The 12,064-nt window shown below is 40.1% G+C and overlaps 1 protein-coding gene across 1 annotated transcript in view; it reads left to right on the forward strand.

Moving 5' to 3' along the window:
* USH2A (usherin) overlaps positions 1-12,064 on the forward strand; it is a 790,488-nt gene that overhangs the window by 762,646 nt on the left and 15,778 nt on the right. The window contains exons 68-70 of the mRNA XM_060088664.1: positions 3,844-4,020; positions 5,399-5,482; positions 7,215-7,459. Coding sequence (XP_059944647.1) covers positions 3,844-4,020; positions 5,399-5,482; positions 7,215-7,459 — 506 coding nt within the window. The remainder of the gene's footprint in view (positions 1-3,843; positions 4,021-5,398; positions 5,483-7,214; positions 7,460-12,064) is intronic.

A 12,064-nucleotide genomic window follows, 5' to 3' on the forward strand; every position in this document is an offset into this window, starting at 1 on the left:
CAAAAAGAACTGTGAGAAACATTTATTCCTGAAATGAAAGTGTAGTCAAATGAATTCTGACTTAATAAAAAACGCGACTCCTTACGAGGAATGGGACAAAACACCACCGCCATCTTTGAGAAGCAATTACCGTTTACAATACAGACTGTCCCTTATGTACAATGGTTTGACTTCACGATGGTGCCAAAGTGATATACATTCAGTAGAAACTATACTTTGAATTTTGATCTTTGTCAGGTTAGCGATCTGTAGTATGATTCTCTCTCGTGATGCTGAGGGCAGCTCCCAGTCAGCCATGCCATCAAAAGGGTAAACAACCAATACACTTACAACCATTCTGTACCCGACACCCATTCTGTTTTTCACTTTCAGTACAGTTTGCAATAAATTATGGGAGATACTCAACTGTTTATTATAAAATAGACTTTGCATTACATGATTTCTGCCCAGTAGGCTAATGTAAGTGTTCTGAGCACGTTTGAGGTAGGCTAGGCTAAGCTATGATGTTTGGTAGCCTATGTGTATTAAATGCATTTTCAACTTAGGATATTTTTCAATTTATGATGGGTTTATTGGGCGTAACCCCATCCTAAGTCAAGGGAGATCTGTATATTTATAAGCCAATTTTTCTAATTATTCCAGGTTTTGTGTGTGTCTCACCAGAAGGCCAGGCCAAAACAGCTATGTGAGGTTTGCAGGTTATCACCAATTCTGTTTTTCAACATGAAACTTAGTCTTTGCCAGACATTTTCCCCTTATGCTGGAGGAACAGAATGAACAGACTTAAGATGTCCTGCCTTTCTATTCTTTCTTTTTTTTTTTTTTTTTTTTTTTTTTTTTTGCTGTACGCGGGCCTCTCACTGCTGTGGCCTCTCCCGTTGCGGAGCACAGGCTCCGGACACACAGGCTCCGCGGCCATGGCTCGCGGGCCCAGCCGCTCCGCGGCATGTGGGATCTTCCGGGATCGGGGCACGAACCCGTGTCCCCTGCATCGGCAGGTGGACTCTCAACCACTGCGCCACCAGGGAAGCCCTCTATTCTTTCTTGACATTGAAGAAGTGGCTGAAGTTTGCAGTAGCACTGAAGGAGGAAGGGTTCTCTTCATCTGTTTACTGGATCCCCAGACATGGAAAAGCACAGTAGTTGACTGGCTGTTGTATGGGGTTTAAATACCATTTATGTTCCTTTTAATTCATTATACAAACTAGCAGAGAGAAAATGTGGATCAAAGAATACAAACCAGAAGATGCTTTGAAAATAGTATTTGCAATTTTATATAAACGTGATCAGAAAAGGGTCTAGAGAAGCATTAGCAACATATTCTGCCCCCTCTGCCTGAATTACACCTGCAGTGGAAGAGCAGAGGTGAGGTGCAAATGTTTAACAACTGGCCTCCGTGAAAGAAAAATGTCCTGATTTGCAGGGCTCAGCAATTTCCATGGTGTAAGTACTCCTACTTGGCTGATTTCAAGTTGCCAACGTGACAGCACTGAACACAGAGTTGGGAAAAGATTGTGTACCATTATATAATATTTCCACCATCCAGATACAATAGGTTTGAACAGCATGAGAGCATAGATGATAAAAGGTAGCGACATAATTAAGAAGTTACAAAGTTTTAATATTTGTTACCTTTGTTTTAATATAATTTATTTAGGTTTATATGATTTAGTTTTTAATAGTGGCTGGGTTTAATAACCAACTCACAAAATTCCTGAATATTTAACAATCAGGATGAACCACTCACCACTGAAGGGCACCCATAAAGTGAATTAGTAAATCATGCTCCTTTAAATAAATGTGTACTGATTTTAACAAAAAAACATGGGCTTTGGCGTTAAGCAGGCCTGGGTTCAGATCCTTTGTCGCCTACCAGCTACTGACATTAAGCAGGTTATTTGATCTCTCTAAACTTTAGTCTCCTCACATGAAAAATTAGGAACTAATTCTTACAAGATTGTTTTGAGGGTTAAATAAAATAAAATACATCAAGTACTTTATTGTACTTGCATTGTACTACTTTATTGGCATAGTAGCTGTTATCATTTTCTCAGTCTTCAAATCCTTTATTCCTGATTATTTTGATAGTTTGATCACTCTTTTTCCTCAGGAAGATCTCCAAATCCTGCAAGGCAAGTAAAGCCCCTACATTTCTATTTTTGTACTATTTACAAGCCTTCTCTTTGTCTGTACTGTTATGATGTAGGGGAGAAGTGGAAATCTACCAAAATTAAGTGACAGCGGGAAGCCACAGACAAATACAATAGTATGTTCCATTGTGATATTAAGCATAATTTGTGTTAAAAATATTTAAAGAGGGCTTGATAGCTCTTGTTTCAGTATTTGCAGAAAAATTTTCCTATAACTTTATGAAAATATCTTATTTTAAAAGATGAGAATCAAATTTGTCTTCATGGTTGAATCTTATGATCACCAAAGCATAATTATTCCTTATTTTGTTATATTTCCTCACATCAGCAACAGATGGATTTAATTTTTAAAGGAAAAAAGATATCCAATTTATTTCTACCACTCACTTTTTTTTTTTCTTTTCTTAAAAGCCAATTTCGGGCCTCCCTGGTGGCGCAAGTGGTTAAGAGTCCGCCTGCCGATGCAGGGGATGCGGGTTCGTGCCCCGGTCTGGGAGGATCCCATATGCCACGGAGCGGCTGGGCCCGTGAGCCATGGCCGCTGGGCCTGCGCATCCGGAGCCTGTGCTCCGCAACGGGAGAGGCCACAGCAGTGAGAGGCCCACATACCGCAAAAAGAAAAAAAAAAAAAAAAAAAAAAAAAAAAGCCAATTTCATATATAGCTGGATCTTAATGCCCTTACAAATGTATTGATTATTTTGGAGAAAATGAGATCTCATGAAATAAATCTCTTCTGACTTGACAAGATGATATGGTATCCCTTCATTTGTTCCTACAAAAATGATTCATTTAGAAGATGAGCCTCAGTTAAGGATTATTCTTTCTTTATTTTAGTAAGGAGTTGAAAAATGAAAAGTTCTCATTCCTGTTAAATGCACACAAAGTTGCTTCTCTATCTGATACAATACTTAGGAGACCTGAGCTTGATTATATACTAATGTACTGTGCTATTGATTGATTAGTCAGGGCAATGAATTATTATACTCGAATTGCTATTTGCAAGGCTTTTTAACTATCTTAGAAAACAAACGAACGGTTCAAGAAAAAGCTTTAAAAATAAATGGGTGCCAAAAGAACATAATTCACCATCTAAGCAGTTTAGTTAGGAGAAAATAAAATATTAACTTCATCTAGTCCTTGGGGCTTTGTAGCAATAAATACTGATTTGATATGAAAAATAGCTATCCACTGTAGTTAATAGTGTTAAGGATACTTTACCTGTTAAAAGAAGGAAAATGCAACAAAATATGAGCTCCGGGGCTATGCTGATGAGCAGAACCATTGTATGTTAATAGATGTATTTCATAAAACACCACTCTCCATTGATTTTTTTTTTTGGAAAGCAGGTGCAGCATTGCTGAGAAAGCATTTCACATGTGTTCCCATGGTTTTCTTTTCACCCCCAAAGCCAGGTTTTTCCTTTAAGCAGTAAGGGAAATAGGAAGGGTTCCAGCAAGGACAAAAAAAATGTGTGCTCATATTTTAAAATAAAAAGCACACACACACCACACTATTTTTAGAACTTACAACCTTCTCCCACATATTTTTAGAACTTAGAACCTTCTCCCACTTATTTTTAGAACTTAGAAACTTCTTCCACCTATTTTTAGAACTTGCAACCTTCTCTCAGCTATTTTTAGAATTAGAACCTTTGTCCAACTATTTTTAGAACTTACGCCCTTCTCCCAACAGTGCCCCAGTACCGTGCCCCTTTCTCGGTGGACAGCAATCTATCCGTGGTACGTGTGGACTGGAGTGGCTCCTTCCTGCTGAATGGGCGGCTGAAGGAGTTCGTCTTGACCGATAGAGGGCAGCGTGTGTACAGTGGCCTCGACACCACCCTCTACATCCCAAAGACCGCAGACAGAAGTGAGTTTCCCATTCCCATTTCTCAGGGCACAAGAAGCTGAGTTTCCCACCTTTCCGAGATGCTCAATCTGTCGATCTGAAAGGTGACCTCAGATGGTCATCATTAACATGTCCTGGGTTAAGTGGTCACTTCTCGTGGGAAAGTGACTGCTTGGTGTCAGTCAGGTTTTCCTGATGACCCTTCTGATGTGGTCCTCTGAGCACTGCCTCTGCTGAGGTTCCCCAGGAACAAGACCAGAGGGCAGGTTATGTGCACTAGAGAAATAAAACCCACAGGCAAAGAGTATCCCGAAATAATACAATTTTAGGGACTTCGGAGACTTTCTCAATGCATCCACAGCCTCCAAAGAGAGCATAATCAGGCCATGACCATCCCCAAATCTTAGACCTTGAGTAAGAGCTTTCCTTAACCAACGTCGGTATCTGTTCTTGAAATAACAACGCTCTTCCCTCTAAAACTGAATACTTTCTCCCTATTTAATTACATGTCCTTCTTTGGTTTTCTTGTTTTTAAATTGAAATGAGAAAAAGCTTTTCAAGGTACTAAGTATTTTCTAATGATCAACATGGCCACAGGACCAATAGATGTGAGGCCCTTTTGGGCAATCTGGTTTTATACAATGAATTCATTAGTGGTTGATTTTTTTAGTTTCCTTGAAAATATGTACTATTTATTTTGGCTAAAAGGGGCAGGTAAACAATGAGCTCCAGCATTGCATTTACAGCATTTGAAACTTATCAGTAACATTTTTACAACAATTCAGCTACATGGTCACAGTTCTTGGTCACCTGGGCAGTTTGTTGTGATGAGGAGATGGCCTGAAAGTTGGGAAATACGGGTTCTACCCCTGGCCAGGCCTCTAATCATCTGTGTGACCTTACAAGACTCACTTCCCTCAGGCTCCTGGCTACTGTAAGAGGTATTTAGACCATTTGATTTCTCAGATCCCTGTTGAGCCTTCCTGCTTAGTAGGAAACTCTGGGTTGCCTAGTGAAAGGAACACCTGTAAGTTTAAAGGAACAGTTTCAGATTATATGCAGAACAAGATACATTCTGTGAGTTAACCTTTATTCTTCAGATAATTCTTTTCCTTTGCTATATAATCTCTAAACTTCTTTAGTTCTGTTACATATATATATGTTATTATATAGGTAACATATATGTAATAACATATATGTTATATACGTTATTACACTAATGATAGCTGTTTTTCTTGATAGTTTTTAAGTTAGAAATAAGTTTGCATAGTAGGTAAAACCTCATAACTTGATGTGGAATCCTGTTTTCAGACTACTTCATGCTATAATACATTGCTTTTCTGAAACTGTGCCCACTATTTGTAGATGTTGAATAACTGACTCATTTACCTTTGTCCAGCTTTCTTTTTCCAGGTCATCTGCACTACAGATGAAGGAAGTGTTAAGACACCTTTGATTCAATATGATACCAGCACTGGATTTGGTAAACATTTAACTCAAATCATATTTAGTGTAGTATCTACTCATTTTCCTAAAGAAGCATGCATGTTTGTTTATACATATTTGTGTTTGTTTATACATACATGTTTGTTTATACATATGTATCTACACATCTTAGCATACACCATATGGAAGAAATTGTGTTAAGTGTTGTAAGAACTTTTTTAAGTCCTCTTGAAACTTACATTAGGCAAGGAGTTAGGGTAAACTCTTAAAATGCCAAGTCATTGAATTGTAGATGCAGAAAGATATGACTAAAGTTCTCTCCTAACCACAAATTCTGTCAATAAAGAGCTATATGAATTTGTGCACCAAAAAAAGTGAATTTATAGAGGAAGTCAGAGGAAAGAGAAAATACTCTAATGCCAATTTGTGTGGATAATAACGATAATGTTCCAAATTCAGAGTTAGGGTTAGCAAAGTGTAGCCCCCCTCTCATGGAGTTCAAATTTTAATTTTAGTCACCTTCTCTCCCTCCCTTAAACATCCTCACCCCAGTGCAAAATGCTTCCCCTTTTAAACTTCCCCTGACAGTGTGGGTGTGAAGGCCAAGGAGGCCCATCCAGTCCTTGAGGGGCTGAAAAGGGGAAGGCTGTCAAAAGAGTTGGCATTTACAGCTGTGTCTGTCCTTCCTCTTGGCCATGAGCATTGGCTTTAGAAGAGCAGCTCCCTGGCCCTCTGCTGCATGCCAGCCTGCATGGCGGCTGCGTGGATCCAGAGGCTTCTGAGCTGTTGCTAGCAAAGGGCTGGGATGGAGATGATCTCTGAGACTTTCTCCCACTCAGATTGCCAGGCCGACGGTGATTCCACAGCTTAACACTGTTCTGCAGTGATCCCATAAGGCTTTCCGAGTCTGCCCCTCTCATTTCAGCTTTCCCACATCCACAGACTTGACAATCCTGCTACTCCCCATCCTTCGATCCTTCATCCCCGGAAAGCCCTTACTTAGCACAGGGACTGGCACAGGGTAAATGCTTATTAAATGTGAGCTACGTCTATCAGCCTCATGTGCAGAGAATCACATCAACTGAACTCTTAACACCTGAATAGAAATCAAAGGTAAGTGGTCCCTTTGCTAAAGGATTTCCATCCCTAGGAAGCTCTTCCAGGGCATTTGAGTGATGACTTGCAGAGCTTTTGTTACTTAACAGAGAGGCCAGAGTACAAGAAGTACTATAAAGACCACCTGTTAGCACAAGCTATTAACATCCCAATGGAAAATGATATCTGACGTCTCAAAATCCAGTTTGAAAGAAACTTCACAGGAACAGGGCTGTTGCATGAAGTGAGGGGACCCTGGATCCACACAGCATTGACTGTGTATATAATGGGGTTTCTGTAGCAATATTAGTCTGGGATCCAACCCTCACATGAGCCCAGAAAGGACTGCTCCCCAGGCACACAGCTGTGAAGTAGGCTTTTCCCAAGGTTACTTTGGTAACCCTCTTAAAAATCCCCTCATCCCCCCTCCAACTGTATTTCCTGGGAGCGTGCCAAGGCAGCTGCAATTTCCAACCTGAGAGGTGTCAGCAAGGTCTCCCAAGGGCTGTAAACTTCTCCTTACACCCACCGACCCACTGCACCATTTCCCCAGCCTAAACACAAGTGCAACAAAGCACTATACATGCTTTTCTAATTTATTAAACAACAGAGCAAGAAATCACAAAATTGCCTTCTGAAATAACGTTTCCCTTTTCTGTCCCTGGATTTTGCAGGCCTGGTGCTGACAACTCCTGGAGAAAAGAAAGGATCAGGGAACAAAAGCACAGAGTTCTACAGCGAGTTATGGTTCATAGTGTTAATGGCAATGCTGGGCTTGATCTTGTTGGCCATTTTTCTGTCCCTGATACTACAGAGAAAAATCCACAAAGAACCATATATAAGAGAGAGGCCTCCTTTAGTGCCTCTTCCAAAGCGGATGTCTCCATTGAATGTATACCCACCGGGGGAAACCCATACGGTATGTCTCTAAAGGCGGCCTCATTTCTCTATCACTGGACTAAAATATTTGTTTGTATTTAGAAAGAAATATTTTCAGAACCATAGTAGCAAGGGACTAGATGACACTTATGTTTGGCTAAATATGGAGACCAAGGGAGACTAACCCTAGAAGAGCATTCTCAACTTTGGCTGCACGTTAGAATCACCTGGTGCTACAGACTGAATATTTGTGTCCCCCCAAAATTCATGTGTTGAAACCCTAATCCCAAGTGTGATGGTATATGGGGGGAGGGCCTTTGGGAGGTAGTTAGGTCATGAGGGTGGAGCCCTCATGAATGGGATTAGTGCCCTTATAAAGAGACCCCAGAGAGCTCCCTTGTCCTTTCCACTATGTGAGGACCAGGAAGTGGGCCCACACCAGACACTCAATCTGCTGGCACCTTGATCTTGGACTTCCCAGCCTCCAGAATTTAAGAAATAAATTTCTGTTGCCTCTAGGTCACCCAGTCCATGGTATTCTGTTATAGCAGCCCTAATGGGCTAAGACATCTGGGAAAGTTTTTAAAATACTGATACCTGGGCCTTATCCCAGAAATTCTGATTTCATTGGCCTTGGATGGGGCCTGGGGATTGGTATTCTTTTTTTAACTCTGAAAGTGATTCTAATGTGCACCAGGGGTGAGTATTTCTGCTTTGTAGTTGTAAGTCAGGGGATTGTGGAGGAGAGTTGTATATTGAAATCACCTGGAGAATTTATAGGTTATATTACTGTGTAACTTGGGGAATTAGAAATAAAAGGGGAGATAGGGAAAGACTTAAGTGCCAGCAGTGCTGGGTCTGTTCTTGACCCTGACACCCTGCGCCAGTGCAGATGGATGACTCCTTGTGGCTCCAGACCACAGACCACCTACTGCCAAGATAGAGGTCAGGCAAAGATCTGGGGGGTGAAGGTCACACAGAGGGTGACACAAGGCATCGCTGCACCAAGCACTCATTGAAGAGGTAAAAGATGACTGAATCCCATGGTGCAGTCTGGCGTGGGGCTGTGTCTACCTGGGCAAGGAAAGGCTGTAATTTATAAATCCCCCAGGTACCAGTCTGCTCCCCAAACTGTGTGCCAAAATGCATCTGCCCAAGGGGACCCCTTTTCCCCAGTTTGCACAAAGGTTCTATATGAGCTAGTGGCCACCCTGTGCAGCTGAAATTCTGATCACCAATTCCAATGTGTGGGGAGGCTTTCCACACCAACAGGCAATTCTCTGACACCAGCTGGGTGTCCTGCAGTTCAACTAAATTCTGACACTGTCTACCCAGAGATAGCATCAGATTCCACAGGGGAAGGGCTCAGTCCTACAAGACTCTTGTCCCCTCTGTGTCCCCTTCCCCGCCAACCTCAGACGCCAATCACAAGTCCAGATTGTCAACTGTGCTTCTGACCTACTGGCTACAGATTGGAGGTTCCAATGACCAAATCCTTGGGTTTCTTAATTTGTTAACAAATTTAATGAACAGTAACGAATTTTAAATTTGTTAACATTTTCAAGATCACAAAGCATAAATTGAGTCCAGCTAAGTTTAAGTGCAGTTTCTACTTGTACAGTCAGCCCTATATATCTACAGATTCCACACACACAGACACAGGGGGCTGACCATGAGAATGGAGCATCCTCGGATTTTGGTACCCAGGGGAGGGAGTCCTGGAGCCAAATCCCCTTGGATACCAAGGGACAATTGTAATTACTGGCTTGCAGATCCTTTCATTCTCTGCAATACTAAACAAATAATACAGTATCACCTCAACACTTAGCAATTAGTTTCTACTCACCGAGTGGTTTAAATTGCAGAACTCTTATATTATGAAAATGCATCTTCAGATAGTATTAATGTGTGGGTATGATTATACTGTCCTTGGAGAAACAAAGAATTTGGTTTTTTTTTTATTTTATTGGAGTATAGTTGATTTACAATGTTGTGTTAATTTCTGCTATAGAGCAAAGTGATTCAGTTATACATATATATATTCTTTTTCATATTTTTTCGATTGTGGTTTATCAAAAGATATTGAATATAGTTCTCCTGCTGTACAGTAGGCACTTGTTGTTTATCCATGCTATATACAATAGTTTGAATCTGCTAATCCCAAACTTCCAATCCTTACCTCCCCCATTGCCCTGCCCCTTGGCAACCACAAGTCTGTTCTCTGTGTTCTTGAGTCTGTTTCTGTTTCGTAGATAAGTTCATTTGTGTCATATTTTAGATTCCATCATAAGTGATACCATATGATATTTGTCTTTCTCTTTCTGACTTACTTTGCTTAGGAGGTTAATCTCTAGGTCCATCCATGTTGCTGCAAATGGCATTATTTCATTCTTGTTTATGGCTGAGTAATATTCTCTTATATAAATATAGCACTCTTCTTTATCCATGCATCTGTCAGTGGACATGTAGGTTGTTTCCATGTTTTGGGTATTGTAGTGATTTTATGAATATTGGGGTGCATGTATCTTTTAGAATTAGAATTCTGTCCTGATATATGCCCAGGAGTGGGATTGCTGGATCATATGGCAACTCTATTTTTAGTTTTTGAGGACCATCCATACTGTTTTTTATAGTGGCTGCACTGATTTACATTCCCACCAACAGTGTAGGAGGGTTCCCTTTTCTATACTCGCCCTCCAGAACTTGTTATTTTTAGACATTTTAATGATGACTAGTCTGTCCAGTGTGAGGTGGTACCTCACTGTAGTTTTGATTTACATTTCTCAAATAATTAGCGATGTTGAGCATCTTTTCATGTGCCTGTTGGACATGTGTATGTCTTCTTTGGAGAAATGTCTACTGTGGTCTTCAGCCCACTTTTCAGTTAGGTTGTCTGTTTTTTTTATTATTAAGCTGTATGACCTGTTTGTATATTTTGTAAATTAAGCCTTTATCATTTGCATCATTTGCAAATAATTTCTCCCAGTCCATAGGTTGTCTTTTCATTTTATTTATGGTTTCCTTTGCTATGCAAAAGCTTATAAGTTGGATTAGGTCCCAATTAGTGACTTTTCCTTTTATTTTTTTAACATCTTTATTAGAGTATAATTACTTTACAATGTTGTGTTAGTTTCTGCTATATAACAAAGTGAATCAGCTATATGTATACATATATCCCCATATCCCCTCCCTTTTGAGTCTCCTTCCCACCCACCCTATCACACCCCTCTATGTGGTCACAAAGCACTGAGCTGATCTCCCCATGTTATGCAGCTGCTTCCCACTAGCTATCTATTTTACATTTGGTAGTGTATATATGTCAGTGCTACTCTTTCACTTCGTCCCAGCTTACCCTTCTCCCTCCCCATGTCCTCAAGTCCATTCTCTATGTCTGTGTCTTTATTCCTGTCCTGTACCTAGGTTCATCAGAACCATATTTTTTTCTAGATTCCATATATATGTGTTAGCATACAGTATTTGTTTTTCTGACTTACTTCACTCTGTATGACAGACTCTAGGTCCATTCACCTCACTACAAATAACTCAATTTCGTTTCTTTTTATGGCTGAGTAATATTCCATTGTATATACATGCCACATCTTCTTTATCCATTCATCGGTTGATGGACACTTGGGTTGCTTCCATGTCCTGGCTATTGTAAATAGTGCTGAAATGAACATTGTGGTACAAGACTCTTTTTGAATTATGGTTTTCTCAGGGTATATGCCCAGTAGAGGTATTGCTGGGTCGTCTGGTAGTTCTATTTTTACTTTTTTAAGGAACCTCCATACTGTTTTCCATAGTGGCTGTATCTATTTACATTCCCACCAACAGTGCAAGAGGGTTCCCTTTTCTCCACACCCTCTCCAGCATTAGTTGTTTCTAGATTTTTTGATGATGGCCATTCTGACTGGTGTGAGGTGATACCTCATTGTAGTTTTGATTTGCATTTCTCTAATGATTAATGATGTTGAGCATTCTTTCATGTGTTTGTTGGCAATCTGTATATCTTCTTTGGAGAAATGTCTATTTAGGTCTTCTGCCCATTTTTGGGTTGGGTTGTTTTTTTTGTTGTTGTTGTTATTGAGCTTCATGAGCTGCTTGTATGTTTTGGAGATTAATCATTTGTCACTTGCTTCATTTGCAAATATTTTCTCCCATTCTGAGCGTTGTCTTTTCACCTTGTTTATGGTTTTTTTGCTGTGCAAAAGCTTTTAAGTTTCATTAGATCCCATTTGTTTATTTTTGTTTTTATTTCCATTTCTCTAGGAGGTGGGTCCAAAAGGATCTTGCTGTGATTTATGTCATAGAGTGTTCTGCCTATATTTTCCTCTAAGAGTTTGATAGTGTCTAGCCTTACATTTTGGTCTTTAATCCATTTGGAGTTTATTTTTGTGTATGATGGTAGGGAGTGTTCTAATTTCATTGTTTTACATGTAGCTGTCCACTTTTCCCAGCACCACTTATTGAAGAAGTTGTCTTTTCTCCACTGTATACTCTTGCCTCCTTTATCAAAGATACGATGACCATATGTGCGTGGGTTTATCTCTGGGCTTTCTATCCTGTTCCACTGATATATACTTCTTTTTTACCATACTGTCTTGATTACTGTAGCTTTGTAGTATAGTCTGAAGTCAGGGAGCCT

This window comes from Mesoplodon densirostris, chromosome 2 (assembly GCF_025265405.1).
Source record: "Mesoplodon densirostris isolate mMesDen1 chromosome 2, mMesDen1 primary haplotype, whole genome shotgun sequence".
NCBI lineage: Eukaryota > Metazoa > Chordata > Mammalia > Artiodactyla > Ziphiidae > Mesoplodon > Mesoplodon densirostris.